Source organism: Scatophagus argus, chromosome 7, assembly GCF_020382885.2.
Source record: "Scatophagus argus isolate fScaArg1 chromosome 7, fScaArg1.pri, whole genome shotgun sequence".
Taxonomy (NCBI): Eukaryota; Metazoa; Chordata; class Actinopteri; family Scatophagidae; genus Scatophagus; species Scatophagus argus.
The window spans coordinates 17,015,509-17,038,849 of NC_058499.1; the positions used below are offsets into that span (position 1 = coordinate 17,015,509).

A 23,341-nucleotide genomic window follows, 5' to 3' on the forward strand; every position below is an offset into this window, starting at 1 on the left:
GAGTGGTAAAACACACAGCAGAGAAGAAAAAAAAAAAAATCATAAAGCATGTTCATCATAAAGCATCTCACTGTTATCAGGACATGAAGTCCATTTGCATTTATGCAATTAGCCTGCATGGTCCAGCCTTAGATATCTTGTTTGGCTGCAGTCCTAATTTGGCTGCCTCATATCGACACGATATCTCTTTTTTTTATGCCAAAAGCATCCATTCACAAATCCTGTCAAAAAAAGTCTAGTATGACAGCAGTCAGACTGATCTTCTTGAAAATAAATTATGCAACAGTAATTTCCTATTATCCATCTCATGCTGTGTGTATGAACTGTTTGACTCTCTACAGTTTGCTGAGAACCACACACTGTGGATTTCAGCAGAGACTGTTAAACTCTACCCCAGGTAGAGAACGACTAATAAATCATATTTTGCAGATTAGCCTCACACACACACACACACACACACACACACACACATATACATTGCTTTAATTAAACTGCTGAACAGGTTACTAATCTAGAACGCGCTTTCCTTATCGCAAATCCGCTGCTTAATTGCCCTGTCTGCTGCTCCCTTTGTTACAGCTGGTGTGTAAAGTACATCAGTTACTGAGCTGAAAAATTAGGATGAGTCAAATCCACTTGTAATCTTCACATCACATGTGCCTTTAAATATAACCCGCTAATGGTTTGGGATGAAATATGATCATCCCCAGATAATTCATCATCATAACCGGAAGGTACATTTTGCTCTTTCAATAACAGTGGCAGAGGATGACTGGATCTTCATTTGACCACAAATGTAAACTTTGCTTAAAAGGACAACTGAAGGAAAATGGGCGTAAAACATTTGCAGAAAAATTAGATTTCAAAAAAGTAAGTGCTCAATTACCAAGCTGGTGATGAAGTGGTATTAATAAAACCACCTTCACAAAGGTCAATCTCTGATAAAGCTGTGATGTATGAGTGTGTGGCCTTACAAGGTTTAGCTGATGAAGAGAAAAAAGACAAATAGCAAAGCAGCTGAAGGACCTTTTCCTTCGGAAAGATGGAAAAAATGGGTTAAAAGAAGATGATCAAGATAAGTAAGGGAAGTGCAAGCCTGACAGGAAACAAAAAAGAAAGACAGGAGAAAAAATAATTTACATTACCTCTGCTTTCCATGGCAATTTGTTGTGGTGCTGGCTGAGAAACTTCCGGATGTGGGGATGGTCTCTGCTGTCCGCACCTCCTGTGATTGGGTCATCATCCTTAAAAAACACACAGCAGAAACAAAGACACGGATAAAATGAGAGGAATCAGAGGAAAGAAGAAGACCAGCGAATGTCGGTTTCGAAAAGCCCAAGTCATCCATTAATCCACAGATACAGACTGCATTCATCCATCACTGAGGTAACATGACTCTTCTTCATAAGCTACACAACTGATATATGAGATAAAGTAGCATCAGTAGGTTAAACAACAACCCTTTCTGATTCAGGGAACTATTATGCACTGTAAACTGTGCATTCCACAAAGCTGAGAACACTGCACACACATACACAAGCATGCACGTGTATATCGTGAAACAACACGCCAAGCAAACACAGGGTTATTTCCCCAGAAGGCTCCTTTTAAGACCCTGTGGAATCTCCTCTTTCCCATTCACTCCTAATCCAACATTTGACTCACCAAAGCTCTAATCTCCAACAAACTCTAACCATCCACCCAGCTGGCCAAGATCCCCTCTCCAGGGAGTCTGAACTCTCCCCCTGATCTGGGATTTAGCCTGACCAGAGCACTGCAGGGCTCTTTCTCTGTGGACCGCTAAGTGGCATGTTAACGTTAATGCTGTGGTGTGACGGGGTGGACAGAGCTAGAGAGGAGCGCACATTCTCAGCCGAGCTATGAGGAGATAAAAGGCTGCAGAACTCCCAGAGGTGGAACCCAGCTGCACAGCTGATGAGTGGCAAAGCATCCTCCATTTAGCAGGGATGTCAAAGAGAGGCACACCTCCACAAGACAAGCTGGAGAGATTTTCAACACCCCTGAAATGACAGGCTTTTGTCGAGAAGTCACCAGAGTTTGCAAAAGAATCAGGAGAGGAAAAAGATTTTTTTAAGAGTGGTGTAGGCAAAGAGACGGAGCTGTTGGATGCCAAGCCTTTGATTACTTTTTTAACTTCCAAGGGAGAGAGATGAAGGAGGGCAGGGAAGGTAATGATGAAGAAATGTGACAACAGGCTCCCCTTCTGACTGACACCAGGGGAGCAAAACGTGTTTGTGTGTACCTGGAGACTCACAAACACAATCCAGCACTAGCTTTTTCCTGACACACATGCACACAGAAACATCCACAGATCTGTTCAGTGAAGGACAACATTCATATTGCATCAGCTGGAGTCTTGCATGAAACTAAGACAGCAGAAGAATAAAAGTACGAGACAGGACTTTGCGATGAGTAAAATCCAAAGCGTAGGCATGTCTAGAATACTGAATGCTTGTGCAAATCTAAAACAGATAAACATCTTTATGAGTGACTGAATTAGTGCAGCATCAACACACTCTCTGATACAGTAGCTCGCGGTATGTACCTTTTAAGTCGGTTTGCGATCTGTCAATGAACATGAATAATAAGAAGAAGAAGCGCAGCACTCTCACATCAAACGGCTGCGTCTGTGTATAGCCACGCAGTGTAGACCAGGACGCTGAACATGATGCTGCTGGCGTGGATGCTTTTTACAGTTTCAAAGGAATACAACACAATTACAAATTGAAATACTTCTTCTGCAAGGGTTCAGAGAGGATGAAAAAGTTTTTGTTTAAACACATCAAAAACCTATTAGGACGACGGAGTATTAAATCCATCACTACATCTTAGTCCTTCTTATCTTCGGGTGTGCATAAACTACAGATTAAAAACTTTTCAAAACGCATTCAGAAATGTGAAATTAGTAGTTATTTTGTCGGTATTGGCTTTTGTACTTTTGAGTACATTGTCACAGTTGAGGTGTTGTTTTTTCCTTGTTAACTTAGCAAAGCTTGGAGTTGCTTTCATTTCAAACCAAATTTTGACATCAAACTGTGACACAGTGCACTTACTATGAGTGAACCAAAAATCAAGAGTTTCTTGTTCCTGCCTGCCTGTTAATCAGCTCTCACTATTAGAACAGGTGTGATGACTGTGTGAATGATGATGAAAGATTATTTGTGTGTAGGTAAAGGACTTTGTGATCTGTGGCTGCTGATAGTGATAAAAAGAGACAATGCTTTGGAGATAATATGTTGTCACCCCTAAAAGACCAAACTGTAACTCACTGCTCGGGTTCGGACTGTAATTCACACAGACACCACTTTCCTAAAGTGATGCCTCAGCTCGACGCTCAGACTCAAAGTCTGCTTATCGATGCAGTACTAAAAGGCAAAGTTAAACCCATTGACCTGAAGCTGCACTGCATCTTTCATCAGTTGCATCTCTTTTATCCTCTATTGTGTATATCGACTTTACACTTGGGTGAGATGTTGCCATTACTTAAAACTCGCTACATATACTTGTAACATTTCTGCATGACTCATTACTTCAGAGCTATAATCTCTAAATTATAGGCAGATCTACATTTTTTGCTGGCACTGGGCCCAGAACTGCGTTATCATGTTTCACTGATAATTAAAGTAGATGCTAAGGGGCCTGTCAGATGGCCTTATGTATTAAACATTGCATCAAGGCTAAACAGGGAATATCAATCACACTGATGAGACTGACTATTTGTCAAATGTTTACATTGCAGTTTACCTTGTTGACTTTCACTCAAATAGAGTGACAAACAGTCTATAACAATATATACATTTGTCTGCTACAGCAGCAATGCGTCAAACAGAGTGAGGGACGGTAGCATTTAATTAGAGCTTGGCCGTGTTGTTTTGTGCATGCAGAGGTTGTTCATATAAAAGGGTTGATTGATAGATTAGCTGATCGGTGAGCGTCCATCACTGATATTCATCCATCCTACCAGGCAAAAAACTCACTCTGGTAGGCAATAGACTTTCTGTCTGGACTCCCCACATTCACACAACATAGCACAAACAGATGACCCAGCTGATCTTAGCCCAGGGAAACAGCTGCAGTTGGTGTCCTAGTACACCAATGAGTTTAATTAATCTCCCTTATTAAAAACAAACAAGCACCGGTCTGCAAGAGCAGGGCAGAGGGGGGGCTCGTTTCTCTTCACCTCCGACTCCCACGATAACCACTGTGAATGAGCTCAGACGATTCTCCAAAGTCCACAAATCATAGTTTCATTTATAGCGACCTGTGCTAAAGAAACTGACAATCAGTGCAGAATAATTACATAAATCTCATTTCTCATATGTGTTCAAAACCACAGAGATATACAGCATGCATTAGTCGCACTATATTAATAACATAGACGCTTCCCACTTTCATCCTATACTTTCACTGAACAGCGGCTCCTTGTTCGCTGGCTGTTCGTTTTCCGCATTGATAGGAGTAGCTGGAGGCTCAGATACCTGAGCCTCCAGTAAATGATATTTACTGTAGCAATGACTAATATCAAAGATTCATCACCAAAGAGAAAAGCTGCAATGAGAAGCTGCTCTCATCTGAGATGGTGATGTTTTATGATATCGATAAAGACAACTCACATTCAGATACATCACATTGTGCATCAGACAATGCTACATAGAAATGCAACAGTATATCACCACGGACCAGACATTTTCAATCCATGCGACAGGATGACACAGGCTCTGATGCATGAGCCGAGAGCTTTCTACAGAGAGAAGTATTGAGATAAAAGAAAGGAAGAAATAAAGAGAAGAGGCAGAAAGAGAAATATAGAATGAACACAGTGGCAGACTGGAGATAGAGAATAAGCAACACAGCACAAGACAGATGAACAGAGGCACATACAACAGAGAGAAAAGGTGAACAATGAAGCCATAAAGGGGGGGGGGGGGCACGACATAGGGAAGACCTTTGATAGGTAATGCACAGTGCGCTGTACCAGTCTAGTCTTTAGGCACAGCGACTGAAGTGACTGCGGACTGCCAGATTTCTTTTTCTACCTCTCTTTACTGAGGAGACCAAACAGACCAGCGCCTGCTTGGTTTCAGAGCCGTACCACAAATCTCTGTGAAGTATTACACACTCATCGGCTCTGTGTGTGATGTGACTGCAACTGAAAAGATAGATTTTGACTTCCCTATTCCCAGGATACACTTTTTTTAATGCCACAGAGGGTTAGGGTGAGGGCTAGATAATAATAACAACATCCCAGTTCATCATGTCCTCCTTTGTAATGTTGCTTTATTGAAGTAAATAATACTTATCCAGTGCTAGGTTAGTTCAAATCAAAGCTAAAACAGGAACAAAGGCAAGCTCTCATGGCCAGAGTGAGGCTTTGTATTGCCACTCACATCAGATTATTAAAAGGTCTCACAATAGTATCAAAATTTTGTACACATTCCTCACCTTACCCGAGGTTAATTTCAGAGTTGTCCTAATTTAAAACACTGAACAAAGGTAAGAATGTAATCAGTAATACAATACAACATAATTGTTAAATAGAATGGAAAGTCATCTAAGCATTACGGCATTTTAAAGAATAGGTGAAGACCGATGTACAAAGAATGCTGGACCATTTCATGTGCTGCTGTCCAAGGGTTTTAACAAAAGAAATACAAAGGAGACCTGCTCCACACACACTCACCATGGCAACACAAGGCCTGCCAAACCTGGATGATATATGAACCGCTGACGTGTTCCTACGAGACACAGATGACGGAATTCATGTGTTTTCCTCAAGCTGTGCTGCCAGTTTAATCCTTGCATTGTTCTGTATTTCAAAATTTAAATTGTTTTAAGGTGAAGGGAGAGAAAGAGAGATGTGAAGAATAAGTCAGTCATTGGTCCACTCAACAAATAAGTATCTCTTTCGAGTAGTTAGTTTATTGTTCTTTGCAACAAAACATCAGGGCAATGCTTATACCGTGGCAACTGCAAGACATTTACAGTACAGTTAGCCTTTTACCATACAGTTAACACAACTGCAAACATGTCTGTGTTAACTCAGAATGGTCTTTATTGTTGTGGAACGCAGGGCAAGTCGGCTGATGAAAGCTGGCTGCTTTGATATATCTATCACTGGCACATCAGCAAACACTGCTGGAAACTGAAATTTAATTTTTACCCACCATATGTTGACGTGGCAGCTCCGGGTGTTGGCTAATGGATAGGATTGTCCTGGGAACCAACTCAGTGATCCTGGATCAGTACTCGTGAGCGCTGAGAGGTTGAATAAATCTGCACCCTGATCTCACTATCAGCCGTTCTAGTCTATTTCAGTAAGAATGCAGCTTTGGGAGCCCCAATACCTTTACTTCCAAATCCTCATTCCTTTTAACAAAGTGCCTGGCACTGCTGAATAGAAATCAACCCAAGCGCATTCAGTTAAACTATTGCAGAACAAATCCCAGCCAAGAGAAAGAAGGAGTGCAACTATTTTCGTCTCGCTGCTTGCATTATTCATGTAAGAAATTACATGCCGGTCAATGGATCAGTAGAAAGGCTGAGGGAGGAAGAGAGGGAGGAAAAATGGAACATAAATAAGGGACGGCTGCAGTCGACAATAGGAGTGATAGAGTCAGTGGCTCCAATTCATTGGTCGGAAGATTAATGGTGCAGAGATGAGTACGGCAGGGAGACAATAAGACACAAAGGAGAAGAGGGTGAGTGGAGAAGGAGCGAAGGGGAGAGATGGACGGACGGCTTGAAGAAAACCTCCAAACAGTTGAGTGGGAAAAGGGAAGAGGAGCAATTATTATCATGCATGGGTACTTATAGAGCAGTGATTTTTATGTGATGAGTCAGTTTGTGCATGACTGAGTGTAGTGTATAGCAACATAAGACCTGTCTGGACTGTATGTCTGCATCCAATGTGTTTGTACCAATTCCTACCAACGTGTGCATGGAACACATATTGACTTGTATGTATGTCACAGAGTGGGCAATTCATTGATCCGGGTCTGGGACAAGGTGGTACGACTTCTGTCATGCCTGAGTTCACATCAATGCAGCAGGCATGTAGGGACAACAGCGGGGAGGAGCAGTGTAATCTCTCTCAGGATCAATAGTGGTCTGAGGAGATTTGTCTGTGCTGTCACTACTGGTCACTCACATCTCATGTCCTCTGATTTAAGATCTTAATTTATAGTCTCAGGCGCTTGTGTCAGAAATCAAATGCCATGATTTATTTTAATATATTTTAGATAATACCCTCCGCATTACTGATGCCAGTGATGCATCAGAATGACTGGCTGCCTGACTGAGGGCAGGATTTTGCGTTAGGTCGAGTGTTGGAAAGAGAGCAGGCAAAGCTTAAGCCCTCTATTTGATGGCATGTAATCTTGCAAAGTAATTAAAACTGTCAGAGAGGTGCTAGAGTACAGCCTTAGGAAAAATACTCAGCAGAGGGACAGCTAAAGGTGCTTTTAATCGTTCTAAATTCAGTGTAAGTAGAGCTTGAACAAGATACGAGTCAGATTAGCAGAAAAGGAGAAACTGTTGGAAGGGGACATGGAGAACATGCAGAGAGTACAAAGGGAAGGCCAGCACCAGCGCTGGCATCCAACCTTATGCCCTGCTCTACCCTGCACTGCATTTCTTACTGTCTGAACAACAAAATGCATCACATAAGTATGGAGGAAAAGGAGGCACAAAGAGCAGAGGTCTGTCATCTGTGCTCGGCCTGGGTTTTCTGTCAAAGCTGATTACTGCTGATGGGCTGTGACATGGGGCAGCTGGCAAACAGAACAGGCAAACAGTCAACTGCCAATCATTGCTGACCTGCTCAGTGCTCAATCTGACCTAATCAACACTGAGTCTGCTGCAGAGAAACTCAGGCGGTCTAAGACAGAGAGGGACACATAAACAAGCTGGCCTCTAACTAACAAGACTAGCATGTTCACAGTAATGGAGCCTTAATACACATGTAGCATTTTTCCCTGTTTTGACCACTGAAGATACTTTTCTGTTTTGATTGCTTTTTCCGTGTATAGCTACAGTATATCTGGGTGGGTGTGTGTGTGTGTGTGTGCACGCTGACAATTTGAGCATCAAACTGTGTGTTTATCGTGCGCAGCTCCAGAAACCTCAGCACATTTGGAAGTAGCACATCAAAGAAAATCCAAGTTGCTAAAGTACTTCCACCTCCTCCTCCCACTCTACACCAAAAAGCTCAGTTGAGCTAAAACCAAGGATGTTATATGAGGTACCTCTCAGTCCATGCCCCACACACACACACACACACACACACACACACACACACACACATCTAGTTAGTGACTAGACATTAAAACGCTCAAGTGAATTATGAATGAAAGCGGACCCATGTAAAGTTTAATAACAGGAGATACTAGGAAATGTTCTGGAGGCTTTAATCTGGAAGTGACCTTTTATAACCTCAACCACAATGAAATATGAAAATGAATTCACATTTGCACCAACCACCAGCAGACTAACACAGATGCAGTATTTTCAGAGATCAAAGATCAACAGATTCAATAACTCCATGTCAACACAACAACAGCACAGTACATGAGAATGAAACTGACCGAGAGGCTCAAAGCTCTCATTATAGCTGACTAAATTACACACACATTCACGCACACACACACTCCCAGGATGATGTGTATTAGCGTCTGGATCAGCATGCCACAGTTACACACTTCATTATAACAAAACTGTCTTTGGGGGAGCCTGCTGGGATCGATAAGCTAACAGCAGGACCCCTCGGAGGTGGTCGTGTCTTGATCATCTGTGATCTTAAGTAAAGACAACACCGAGAGAGGACCCCAACCAATATTATCAAGATTGTACGAGATTAGCTATGCCTACAATCAATACTTCCACCTTCTTATCTTACATCTATGAAATAAATGCACTGATAGCAACACTCATAGAGGAGGTCTGCAGGTCTGTTTGCTCTGCAGAATATGTTAAGAACAAGCAAATCGGTCTATCTCACAAAATGAGCCTTAACTAAGTGGCTCAATATTCTATTAAGAAGATAATATGCTTTGGACTCTGAAAAGAACCAATAGATTAACTTAATAAATTAATGTTTCTTTTATTTTTATTATACAATCAAGTAATTTGGCTTGTTATATAAATGTAGCATATACCGTAGAGTCTATTCTGTCCCAGTAAACCAGGCCAATGAGCCAAGCACGCACACTTACCAGTAACCTTCACTTGCACAGCAGCATCTAAAATGGCTATCAGTCTGGAGCACAGGGCTGGAAGGAATGACTGAGTGACTGGCACCGTGCAACAGTGTTAGCTATTGTCAACTGACAATTACCACTCATGGGTATTTATCTCCCCCTGTAGAGAGTGACAAGCCAACAATATGTTTTCTGGAGTGAGAAAAGAAAACAGCCACTGAGTAACAGTCAGAGTCAGTGTTCACTTTGTGCCTTTGTCTTACCTGCATGTGTACACCAAGCAATAATCAGTAAAAAGACACAAAAGGAAACAACCTCTCCTTACCTGTCTCATCTTAACTGTTAATGAAGGCCTGAAAAAACCACGAGCAGCTTTGAATGCAAAGTGCTTTTGTTTTTTTTTTTTTATATATAAAACCTTGTAAAATAAGAATGATTTGAGAAATATGAAATGAGTATTCAGAAAAGATGCATAATTAGAAATGCATCAGTGTGTTTAAGATGCGTGCTGCTGCCACTAGCAGTTACATCTAGAACTTATGGCAAACAAGACATACTGACTGTGTAACGTGTGCTGCAGCACATTTCACATGCCGAGTCTTTGATATGTAGGTTGCCTACTTCCTACCCGATTTCTGCAGCTGACATTTCTGCTAACCAGCGCTCCAAAGCTCTCTGTCCTGCTTTAGTATTTTCTTCCTTACATCAATTTTCCAGCTCTTGTCTCCCTTCCTTTCCACTGAGAATTTAAAAGTCCTGGGGAGTTAAATGAAAGCTTAATACAAAACCAGGCCCTCCCTGACTGGATGTATGAAGGACCACTTATGATGTAAGTTCTTTAAGAGCTCTGTTTGTCAAGAAGTGCATTTAAAGGCTCCTTAAAGACCTGACACAACCGAAAAACTAACCAGGATTAATGGCTGCAGAGTAGCTACCACTTAGAAACAAATGCTTTCCTTATCTTTCCATACTGACTACAGACAGATGATATAAATATTCTGGAGCAAAAAGAAAACAAATAGACTACAAAACAAAGAGAAATCCTAATTTCTTATGCATAACTGAAAAAATGTTCTATTTAGAAGACAAGAATAAAGACAAAAGCTGTCACAAAAATAAGCATAAAGGGTAAAAAGGTTTCTATTTGTTTGACTTTGCCTTGTTTCAGTATTTTTCACTTGGGGGGGGTGGCCAGTGGGAGACCGGGGGAGATGAGAGGAACTTGTGGCCACAACAGACTTAATTTTTACCTCACTTGAACAAACACGGGAATGTGTCAGCAAAGCCTGTGGCACCAGGGGATGACTTTTACTCTTTTTTTTTTTTCATTTATACCTTTTCATCCTTCTCCCACCCTCTCTTTTTGCTTCCTTTTAAAATTTGCTGTCACCCCAGGGCTCAGAGAACATTTCAGGCTCCGTCTTTCATCTCAAAGAAAGCTACGCCTTTGTAGCTCAGCATCCACGCATGGATTTTGCACATGGACATACGTGCGTGTTTCACATGACTGTCATCTCTGGCCTTTGTGGCACCTTTAAAAAAACACCTGCTTTGCTGCTGGAGCCGCTCTTTTTTCTCACTTCTCGGAGCCTCTCTTCTTCTGTAGTCCTATCAGTGCAAGTCAAACAGACAGGACAGACATGAGCGGCTTTGAGGATGAGGCCTCTGGTTAACAAACTGTGTCAAAATGAATGTTTCTCCAGCTCTCTCCTCGACAGCACACTTTATCAACTGCACACCTGTCTGGAGAGCTCGCATCCACCTGTCTGGATTCTTCTGTCTCCATCAAAAAAAAAATTTCTATTCCTCACTTGCACTTTTTCCTCACTTGCCTCTGTTTTATGTTGCGTTAGACAAAGAGTCAGACAACAAGATGGACAAAGAGTAATTAAAACCACCCCCATTCTGCTTTGTGCTCAACATCCCTGTCAGCACACCACAGCCTCAGAGTCACTCCTCAGCAACGTACTGGCTCCAATTGACCCAACAGCTCATTCACACCACCATGTCATAATGCAAACTGAGGTCACATTTATGCAATTTTATTCCCCAAAATTATGCAGCTAATCTGACAGAGAATATTTACTGTAGGTAAGATTGTATTTATTTATTTTATTTATGTTGTTACAGCAGTCAACTTCTATGACATTTTAGTCTGTTCAGTTTCCTAACATACCAAGAATGAATTGTGAAAATACTTTCTGCCTGCAGGCAGCGAGGACATTCTGCAACCTTCCAAATGGTGTATATGTTATTTCTAATAATGACAGTCTAGCTGGTCCAGACAGTGGATGGTTGCCGTCTTTTATCTCATGTCAGCCTCACCTGTCAAGTTTTACAGACAGATGTGTTGTGCACACTACACATTATCATATTTGCAAAAAAAACCCCAAAAAACAAAAAAAATACTGCCTAGAAAATGTCAACCTTTTTTAAGTGCTTGCTGATGTAAACTGAACTTTTTATCACCTGTGTCACTTTTTTCTGACACTTGGTTTTGCTTTTTGCTGCCTCACATGTACATATCATCATTCTTTCTTTAACCTCTCTGACACCAGCACCCACGCAGCAAACCCAAATACCAATTGGGTGGCATGGGTACTCAATGGCATCGGCGCTTTTAGTGGAGATAGATGGCAGTGAGAACGGAACAATGAATCTTCATCATAGTCCCTCATTGTTTCTCTCTCACCCGTACACACCCACAGTCCCAAGCCGCTGCATTGTCTTCGGGGCTCTTTTTGTGTATCTCAGACCTCGTGCTCCCTTATGTTTTCTATCCATTCATCCATCCATCCATCCAGCTGTCCATCTGTCCCAATCTCTGGACACCTGGACGGAGGCGGAAAGGTAATTTATAGCGCATTCCAGGACACTGCGTCCTCCTTCATTTACAGCACGCCCACATTGTTCTGCAGTCTCCATCGATATGGAGTGGATACGTGGGTCGTAATTTCACCTACCTGCAGGCATCTTGTCAGATCAGAGATGTCACTTACTGTAACAACATATACCACCACCTGTAATACTCTATGATAAATATTCAGAAAACCAACACACTGTATGACACCAGGCACTCCTACAGTACTAACAGACACAAAGTTCCAACCTTGTAATGTATTCTGGCATTTTTTCAAACATACAGGATTTGGCCTTCGTGCACTTTATGGGTAGTATTCATGTCCTGTCTTGTATCAGCCTTCAGCAACAGAAATTCTTAGGAAACTTAGTTGGTGCAGCAACAACATGATCTAGAACTTTTATTGCATTATTGCAGCGCTTCAAGGACAATGATGGGCTGTGACACAGCGGTTGCTCAGGGTCAACTCTCTCAATTTCATGCTGTATGTTAGTCTCATCACCTGTTTGTCTGTCCATCATATCTGCCTCCAATTTTTGGTCCATCAATCTGACTGACATCCCCCTCCCCCAGCTGAAAATCTCTGAAAATCAGTACATTTGGCTGCATTAATTACAGTAACATAAAATGTTCTAATTAATTCCCTTCACCCAGGGAGAAACTTACAGCATACAGAATGAGGTGAGATTATGATCAACATTGCCATACAATCGTTATATGACATCTTAATTCTTCATCAATGTATACCTGGCACTTACTGCTTATTGCACTTCTGGTTAGATGCCAAACTGCATTTCGTTGCATTGTACTTGTACATGTGTAATGACAATAAAGTTGAATCAGATCTAAATCTAATCTAATACCTGCCACTTGTGTGCTGCTATATGATCAATAGAGATACGAGTTCTGCCAGTGAAAGCCATTAAGATTATGAGGTGGTCCAAGCAGGCAGAAATGCAGACACATTTCTTCAAGGTAATTTCTCAAACTTTGGTAGGTCTGTGACGGAGCTCATGGCAGTTAAAAAAAAACAGAAAAAAAGTGCCAAACAGATGTGAGATGATGGAAACATGTCATGCCCCGCAGGCTGTGGCTATGATTTTGATGGTTCTAATTACTTAAGGGAGAACTTGTTAATAGTTGCCAATTTTCAGCCATCTGGTGAAGATTTGGAGACTCTCTTCTGTGTGGATTTTACCGGCTGGTGACATTTTATCTATGTCTGTATCTGCTCTTTGTCATTTCTCGTTCTTATATCAACTGCCAGGAAGAGAAAAAGAGAGAAGGAGATTGTGTTTACATTGAAACATTAGCATCAGGCTGTTAAGGCAACGTTTCTTCCTGCTACAATACCCATACTGATCCTAAGTCCTTGGCTACTACTTGACACATATTTACTCATAAAATACAGGTACCCAACTCACCCCTAATGTATATATTTAGATACAACAGTAATAATTGTGAGCTTGACCTTGAATGGGAAATATCTCTCTACTTGCAATTCCTATTGTTATTTAGCAAATTCCATGTACAGGCAAGAGAAGTCATCTTTCTTTGGTTTTTCAATTATGAAAAAGCAGACCACAGAGACAAAGAGACATTCACTCAAACTGCACCCTTGATTTTGAGGCTGCAATTAACATAGCGTTGCTCATGTCCAGCCAGGCGCAAATTGAAAAAGCCAATAAAAATTGGTTTTCTCCCACCAGCTGCTGTCTCACAAGAGTCTGAAATGGCCTCTCCGGATCTGTGCCTCCCAGCCAGCAGCATTGACTGACGTGTCGATATACCTGAAAACTTCCACTGGCTCAAGTGAGAAAAATCAAGGCAGCGGGTTGTTTAATGACAGAATAAATCCAGAAGGACGCTTAAAGAAATTGACATCCTGACAATAGCAACGGAGCTAAACAAAGCTCTTCAGGGGCTCGCTCTGTCCTACTGTAGCCCAGATTAACAGACTACTTGGATGGCCTGTTTAGGTCATTATCCCAGGATGAGACACATGAAGAATAATCACCTTCTTTCCTTTATCTCTGCTGTTTCATAGTCAATAGTAACTGTTCAGTTCAATGTTTAATCTCGAATTCATTACTTAAGACATGCAAGTTGTCATAGCAGCACAGGAAGTGTGTGGTATGATTGGAAAAGCTGGTAAATTGCTTGTCTCATGAAAGACTTTAAAAGGTCAAACTCAAACTGTGGTTTCTATGGTAATCGCAGCTGTGTGATCTGTAACTGTCAAGTGCAGCAGGTTATATTGACAAAAATATTATGGCATTATAATTATCCCATTAAACCACTCTTATGTAAAATGGAATTTTAATGCAAATACAAAACATACTATTTTGACTTGCCACCAATAATAGGAGGTGAGATGGGAGGAAGAGGATCCTGAGTGAGGAAGAGGAGTGGAGGTTGTGGAAGCAGAGACACTAATGGAGAGGATATGAGGGGCTGAGGAGTAGGAGAAAGCATGGGTGGTCTCTTTTAATTATTCATGCTCGTGTCTGCACGCAGTCTGTATAATCCATCATAAAGAACATGAGGCCTGAATTCATAGTTTTTTGTTAGCATGTTTGTGCATGCAGTCAGACCTTCTGTGGATACGCAAGCAGCTGTATTATCGTAGTAAATATATACATTTAATGAATTATTCACACACACACACACACACACACATGTGATTTGACTGGACAGCCATGTGAATAAAAATTATATTTAAGAGTGTTAAACAAATGCAATAGTTAGAAACTTGACATTCAAACTTTAAGGTCATGTTATTGATTATAAACAGCAGTCAATCAGCGCTGTCAAAAAAGAAGCATTCTTATTAAATGTTCTAACAGAATACAAGAGCAGCCAACCAGACAAATAGTCTGAGGCTGCTGGGGAAAAAAAGCAGAACAAGATGTAGGTTATCCAACATTATAGACCCATTTTATTATAGGTATATTGTTTTTTGAGGTCACAGGGACTATTGACCACCAAAATCTAATATGATCATCCTTGAGTAGATATTCAAAAAAAATCCCTCAAGGTGATCCTAAGATATCACACTCAATGGGACGGACAGGCGAGCAGATGGATGGACGACGTTAAACATAATGACTATCTCTGGCACAGAAACATAACAGCTTATATAGAAAAGGCTGCGAGTGTTTACCATGTTTTGGTGTCACTTACAGGCGTGCTGCCTCTGTCCTCTGCTGTCTATGCTGGAGTTCGATACACACAGGGGATTCACGGTGCATTCAGGTACACCTTGTAAACAAACCACCTCAAAAAAAAAAAAAAAAAAAAAAAAAAAAAAGAAGAACTGCAGATGCTATGACTTCCCACTTTGTTTGACATTTGAAGGTGCAAAAAGAATGGTAAAATGAGGCTCTGTTGTTGTTGACATTGCATTTAGTGAAGAGTGCAGCAGGACTCAAAACTCAGAAGTTTAGAACTTGGGTGGATGTCATCTTCAGGCATGAAAGAGACTTGTACTTGTTCAACATATCATTTTCACTGTTTGGTATGCGGCCCTGCGATTGACTGGCGACCAGTCCAGGGTGAACCCCACCTCTCACCCGTAGTCAGCTGGGATAGGTTCCAGCTCCCCCGCAACCCTGACGGATAAGCGGTATAGAAAATGGATGGATGGATGGATGGATGTTTGGTATGCAAAAGTATGTCAAAAACACTGATGCAGATGGAACCTTGTGATTCCACTGTGGCAAAATATTAGAGCTGATAGACAAGTGTTGACAAAGCAAAGAAAAGAGTTGAAGACAACAGGAGAACAACATAGGTGACCACAGGTAGTGAAGTGAAGATACAGAAGAGATCAATCAACAGGCTCCAGGAATCTGGCCTCTACCCGGACGGCATGGGGACAGCAGAGATCAATGAGGAGCAAGGCCCACAGGATGGTTCACCACAGGAGCCTATACATTACAGACTGGAAACACACTCCAGCCAAGTGATGGGAGAAGGACTAAAAAATACTGAAAGAGGGAGGCACATAAATAAAAGCAGAGCAACAACAGAAAAAGGGAAACATTGCTCTTGGAAGTCAAATGTCAACAGTTTCTATACAAGAACAATCTGAGCAGATTACTACAGTTTGAGTGAAGGTCCAGATATATCAAAACACTGTTGTACCAGCAAGTTACTACCAGTACCAGCTACGTTAATGTTAACCTGTTTTTATCTTGTTATTGTTGTTGCTGTTGTTCTGTACGGTACTTATATACTATAGAGAACATCAATTACATCTCACACAACTCTCCATAAAGTGATTAGGGCTTGGGGGCCTCTCTCAGATGGAGTGTATCAAAGTGTGCAGGCTAAAAAATAATAATAATAAGAAGAAGACTCTTGAAAGTTGCCACCGATAGAGAAAAGCTGAAAACTGACGCAAAATGCAAAATCCCCTCCAACTCTTCAGAGATATGGCACTCAGGCTAACTCAAACAGGGAATACTGATGAAAGCAGGAAATGTTCCCACAGGAATGCAAATGAATGTGCTCCTCCTCTTCCCCAGTCCCACAGAAATGCCCACACCAAGAGTTCTGTTTCCAATTCAATTACTTACATTCATGCATGTATCCATCTATCTATCTGTCCATGGTGCTACTCTGCCAAGTCTTCCTTATCTGCCTCTCGTCTAGTAAATGCCTGAGCGGTGGGGGATTTGGCAAAAAAAAGATGAAGGGAGACTGAGAATGCTTTGCATCTATTGTTCACTGTTTCTTTTTTTCAGTGTGGTTCTAATCCCTGCCTTGCTTCTATTGTCAACTGTTTTTCGAGAGTCTTTATGGAGCAGAAGAGAAATGGAGGTGTGCACGTATTTGTTTCCCTTTATCAAGCGGCAACAGAAGCAACACCTGCTTGTTTAATCTGGCAGACACACAGACCTCTTATACACTCACTTCTACAATGATGACGTCCCCTGCTAAGCCATTGTCTACAGTCCAGCCGTCTAAAAGCACTTAAAACATTAAGCACTTAAACAGGCTTGTCCTGCAGGAGGTTAATGCAGCTTTCCATCGCAGGTCTTTGACTCTCAGCTCTTGTCTTCACAAAGATCCTGCTCCTCCTGTAACACTGCAGATCGTTTCTGCGTAATTATGCTATAAACACATTTCCAAGTACCTAATTTTGTTTTTTAGAATCAGCCTTGAAATAAGCATTGAGTGCTCAAAAGTCACCTGCCTATAAAGAGAGGGAAATTTCAATTTCTTTACCGCAGAAGGATTATATATGAACAGACCGAAGCGGCAGGTAAGAACATACAGCTCTACTCCCAACATGGGGTTCTTCTTCAACACAGATTTTTTTCCATTTCCGATTACCAGCATAGGTTCGGCCAATCCTTAATTAAATTAAGTTCAGGAGACGATTCAAAATGTGAATTATTTTTCCCAGCAGGAATAAAACATGATGAAACTATCTATTTAAGGCAGAATCTGCACATCATTCAGTCGACTCCCACTGCTCCACCTGATAATATCACATCGAAAAACACAATCTGACAGCATGGATCAGTTTGCAGTTTTTTTGGGGGGTTTTTTTCACTACAGGATATCTAGGATCAGCTGGCCACCTGGAGTCAAATCATTTCATCGTCCCATAAACTGCATAAGTGCTATACATTCTGACTATTCAGTTTACAGAACTGCTCTGACCCAATATCGCTAATGTAGCTTTCCATCACCTATGTTTCTGTTTGACTAAAGACAATGACTCTTGCACATTGTATTAACTCTCACAATGTAGACATTTTATCCATTGTGCAGATATTGTTTCTCATTTACACAATTAATTGCCCAACTGCATTGCCAACTCTGCAAAAGGCTGATGTGCCAAACTTAAAGTGTTTCACAGTTACATACAACTTCACTCATCATGCTTTTGACACAATAAACCTGGCCCTGAAAAAACTTGAATGCGTTATTCCTCTTTATGGCAACAGACAGGATTTGCAGCCCTGAACTCATTGACTCTACCAGCAGTCCACTTTGACCACACTCAGCAAGCATCGTTCATTTCAGCGAAACAGAAGGTGCCCCACAGAGAGGGGTGGTGGTGAGAAGAGGAAACAGACATATAGTCAAGTGTCAAGTGTACTGACCCTATGACCTTCGCCCAGCACAGCCCCAGCGTGAAACGGATCGGCAACAACAAACAGCCAGCCGGTAACAACCTACCTGGAACAAAGCCAGCTGGGAGGAACTAGAGTGAATTAAAAAAAAAAGGAAGTATCTTCAATAGTGTGCCTAAAAGGGTTAATGGTGATCTCACTGTGTAATTTTTTCTACCCTCTCTGGGACATACAGGATGGAAGTGAAACTTAATACACCTAAAAAGGAAAGAAGATACATTGTTTTGGTTGGTATATGGATGCATGTATTGTCTACAGTTGCATGGCAGTTTGTGTGTTACTGTATGAGCACACAGAGCTGTTAGTCTTGAGAAACAGCCATCCTCTCTGTTTGCACATGGTCACAGGGAGCACAGCACAAAGACCTGGCAGACCGGGAGCCCTAGAAGTTCATTGCAGGCCTGAAGCTGTGACGTGTGAGCTCCATCCTGAATCAACACCAGGCTGACAAATGCCTGAGAGGTGATAGTGAGAATGAGTGAAAGTGCCCACAGGAAAAACAATTCTGGACTGAACCCTCAAACAGCCTCATGTAACCAAGCTGTCAACAGCCCCAAGTTTGAAAAATGACTGGGAAGAATTCACTGCTGGTAGGGTTACAGCTGGTTATCAGAGGCTTCAACTAAGCAGTTTGAATTGAAATGATGTACATCCAAAGGCATAAGTTAACCGGCAAGTGGACAAACATCGATGGGACCAGTAATTTTAAAGGTTTGAATGTTAAAATGTAAACAACAGAAGTCTCTTTTTAGTTCTTTCATCCATAAATACAAAACTGGAATGCTCAAATACTAAACACTTCAAGAACAATTTAATTACAAAAATCATTTATTTCAACTTCAGTCCTCATTTTCACTACTGGGAATATCGTTTTCATCAGCTATATTTACACAGTACTAACCAAGACAGCTTGTAAACAAGGCAACAGTGTAGTCACATTAAACTAAACTACTTTATTTATTTTATTAGAACTAAAAGCGAGTACAATCCTGTTGAATTAGGAAATTAGCCTGTTAAATGACTTTAAGAGAAAAAAAAAAAACAGACCGTAGGAATCTGAAATGGGAAAACTTAGAAACAGTAACTCGGGTTAGCTTCCTGTTAAGAGGTTACTGTCTGTCTGTCATTCTGGTATCACAAACCTCATTGTCTTGGTTTCTGTCTGCTAACCTTCCTCTGCTAAAACCCCTCATAAGTGCCTCAGGAAGAACTGACTCACCATAATCTAACAGCTCTGAGTTCACATGTTACAGCTCACTGTCCTGTGTACTTAGCAACAGAGAGAAATCAACCAATAATAGCTCTATTATCCTCCATCTGCCACTTACACTGTCAATCTATAGCAGTTTTTCACTTCATCCGCCGGACTATCAGGACCAGGATGGCAGAGTCCTTGATGAAGGACCCAAAAAATGGCATTATACTTTTTGGGTTACACAGATGACAGCACTCTTGAGAAAAGTGTCAGAAAGCAAACACGCTCAGGCCAGTGTACCAAATGCCTCATGGGAGATTCATTTCCAGTTGGCTTGCTGCAGATCCAATCAGCCAGCAGGAGAGAACCTTGTCAACTAAATGTCAGTGAAGAGGCCACTGAGTCACCACCTGGATTCATCACCCTGAAACGCTCCTCAGCTATCCTTTTCAATCCATGACAACATTTGAAATGCTAAATAAATCTAATATATATTGGGAAAAATGAGTCATGTGTCACTGATCTCCACGGTCAGATCTAAATGTCAAATTGAGCAATTATACTGTGGCGCTAATCCCCACATTTGGGTCCATTTACAGATTACATGAAGCCTAATACCCGGCTAGTACACACAGCATTGTGTCATCATGACCACATCCGTGTAGTGCAACTGAGTGTGTTGAGCCTGGCTGATCAGCCATGTGTTTATTTACTAGTCAGTCCAAGCTCGCTGCTCCTCATCATTCTCAGGTTAGTCTCTCAGTGCCAGCACCACCTCTCATCCCATCTCCCATAAACTATCAGCAAGGCCAGAGCGATGTGAGGCGGCCATATTTACAGCCCTGAAAGCAATTGGAGGTTAACAATGAGGCCTGGCTGCTGTGCTTTATGAGCAGCTGTAAAATTGCCACTATGATTAAAATCTCCGTCAGGTGAAAGACAATGGTGCAGCCCTTTCTCCCGAGCCTCCTATGAAACATCTCCTCACACTCGTCCTCCCTTGTTCTCCTCTCCTCTTGTCACCATGACCTCATTGGCCGGCCTGTATCTTGGCTAAGTGGCCTTTTACAGCCTACTGTCTTATTCATGCCTGGGAAGGCGAACTGAAAGCTGCTGATCTGATCTGTTCTTTGTGGGTGGGTGTGGGTGATGGTGTAGAATATGAAGGTAGATATCAATGCATGATAGATTTATTCACCTGAAAGACATTTTTATCTTCTGTGGTAATTAACAATTTCCTTATTGTGACTTCTAGGTCGTTTGTTTAGCACTTTTTAAACCTTTAAGCCAATGTTATTTTTAAAGTAAAATATGCTTAGCAGTTTTTAAAATAACTCTTGGATCTGAGACCTTGGGACTCTTTGTGACATGAGTCCAATTGATCAACTTTAAATCAAAAACCTATCACCGCAGACTGGGTGCAGTGTGTGTCAAGGAGGTGATACTAACTTAATCAATCCTGAGATCTTAGCGTTTACTAGATGAAGGTTTGGCCTTGATGTAGCACCTTACTGTTATCAAACCCATACTACTCATTAATATCATAGTATCATCACACACAATGTAATACAGCATAACACTAGTGTGTCATATTGTTCAAATTTGTCCTGTCTTGACACTCACAGTATTGTGACATGTTACAGCATGATAGCAGCATTACACATGGCTGAAAGTGGAAGTTTGCTGCTGGCACTGCTGATGAAAAGTCAACTTCAAAAATACAACAACTTCAGAAATGTAGAAGCGGCTTGTTAAAATGAACTATCTAAGAAAAGGATGTACATGCATGTATAATGTTTGATATATTGATATATATTGTCAGAAATATTGTTCTTGCATAAATACATTGCAATGAAGGGATATTAGTCTAAGGGCATGTCGTCCATCCCAACATGGCATGCATGTGTCTGTTTTAATCTTTACTTTTGTCCTCATTAATATTGTTAGTGTATCTGAATAACCATCAAACATCAGTGACTGACAGGAAGGTCCTTCATTTATTTTTCAATCAGCGTCAGTGATTCCCAGCTTCATCAGATCTGTTCTTCTCTTCAGTCTCTTTTTGTCCTCCAGCCTCTTTGTGTACTGTGAAGCTCCAACCCTCCTTCCCTCTGCCTTCATCATTCTTCCCTCTCATCAGGTACATGAGATGAAGGGGCAGCCCTGCGGAAGCCCCCCCCCACAGACACACACATACACACACACACACACGCACACTTCATAGCAGTTAACTGCACATTTCATCTTAAAAAGCAGAGAGATATTAAATAAATAAATAAATAAATAAGTCAGTTCCGGTAATCGCCAACCCTGACACACACTGTCGACCATTTACGCTGCAATTTTAGTGATTTGAATTAAAAAGAAAGGAAGATGCACACGCAAACATTTGCTGCTCACCTGCAGAGAGGCAGAGAGGAACATAATTACTCCTGCTGCAGAAAACCCTGCTCCTCAACTGCTCAGCCGCCTTTACCTCTGATTTTCACTTGTTTCTCCTCCATCAACCAATGTCCTTCCTTTTGTCTGTCCTATCCTTTACCTATTATCCTTCTCGACTTGCCTTGTCAAATGAGCTTAGATTAACACTGTGTTTTCCCACTTCCTGCTTTCTCCGTCTTTCTGACAACAAGCAAGAGTTTGCTCTTTCTGTCACTTTTAGAGAAGAAGCAGGAGGGGCGATAAACAAGTGAAAGTAAATTGCATGTCTCATGAAATTCCTCATTACATTAATTTGAGTACCAATATCTTTATCTATGTGTTCGTTACTCAGTTTTTGAGTTTGAGTTTGAGTTTTTAAACTGCAATAAGGTCAGTCAGTTTACTTTTAAGCTCTCTATTAATTTTGAGGACACATAGCCTTGGGGGCTTTTCTGCTGGTTTTCATCCGTGCCACATTGGTTTCATTGTCTGGAATTTCTGAGGCCATCTCAGCTTTAGTGAGCTATTAGCCCAGCAGAAAACACCAGTGGAACTTCAGAGAGGAAGCAAACAAGAGAAAAGGGCCTCTGTCCCCCTGACCCATATTACAGCACATTAAACACAAGTCACACGGGGGTGTGTATGTGACCCCCCCCCCCTCCCCTCTCGCTCTCTCCCTATTGGACACACATGCATGTTGAACTTATCTTTGGCTATCAGGCCTGGAAACATGGACTACAGCTTTGACCTTTGGTAGTGACATTTTCTAAGTGAAGGAGTGTTCTCACTGGAGCAGCGTCACTCTGACTGAGGGCATCAATTATGTTGCTTCGGGTTTGTATGAAATGTTAGTGCTGAATGAGCAGCAAAGTCTAGAGAGATGCCAAACACAGCATGTTGCGTACACACGCACGCACACGCACACACAAACACACACACACACACACACACTTATACAAGCACACACGCTCAGGGGTCAAGCATTGCTGGAACAAAGAGCTGGAATATGCATAAATTCTAGATGAAGAGAAAAGCTGTTATAGAGCTGAACAGAAAAGTCTCACGAGTGAACTGTGCTGGCATGCTCGCTCGCACACACACACACACACACACACACACACACACACACACACACACCTTTGAAAGGACTGAACATAGTTCTTGATACAAATAAAGTGGTGTTATAGGTAGCCGTAAATGGAGCTCAGTCTCATACTATATTGATCATAAATCCAACTAAGCACCTCCTGCAGCGGGTCAGGTCTATCACCTATATTGTAATTGTGAAGATTTAGAGCGTGTTTACCAGCCAAGTATGAGCACAGTTCATCTGAATGATCATTATTTGAAGCAAACCAAATCAATCGCCCGCTGTTTACAGAACAAATGACAAAGAGATGCTATTAAAATTCATAAAGATCGTGCCGTAAACTCTCTGACACATTTTTGTGACTTCAGCAGAATGCTTACCGTGCAGCCGAATATTTGAGTTTCAGCGCAT

At 41.5% G+C, this 23,341-nt stretch overlaps 1 protein-coding gene across 1 annotated transcript in view; it reads right to left on the reverse strand.

Moving 5' to 3' along the window:
• The window catches only part of b4galnt4a (beta-1,4-N-acetyl-galactosaminyl transferase 4a), a 124,881-nt gene that overhangs the window by 55,327 nt on the left and 46,213 nt on the right, over positions 1-23,341 (reverse strand). Inside the window, exon 3 of the mRNA XM_046394793.1 lies at positions 1,146-1,244. Coding sequence (XP_046250749.1) covers positions 1,146-1,244 — 99 coding nt within the window. The remainder of the gene's footprint in view (positions 1-1,145; positions 1,245-23,341) is intronic.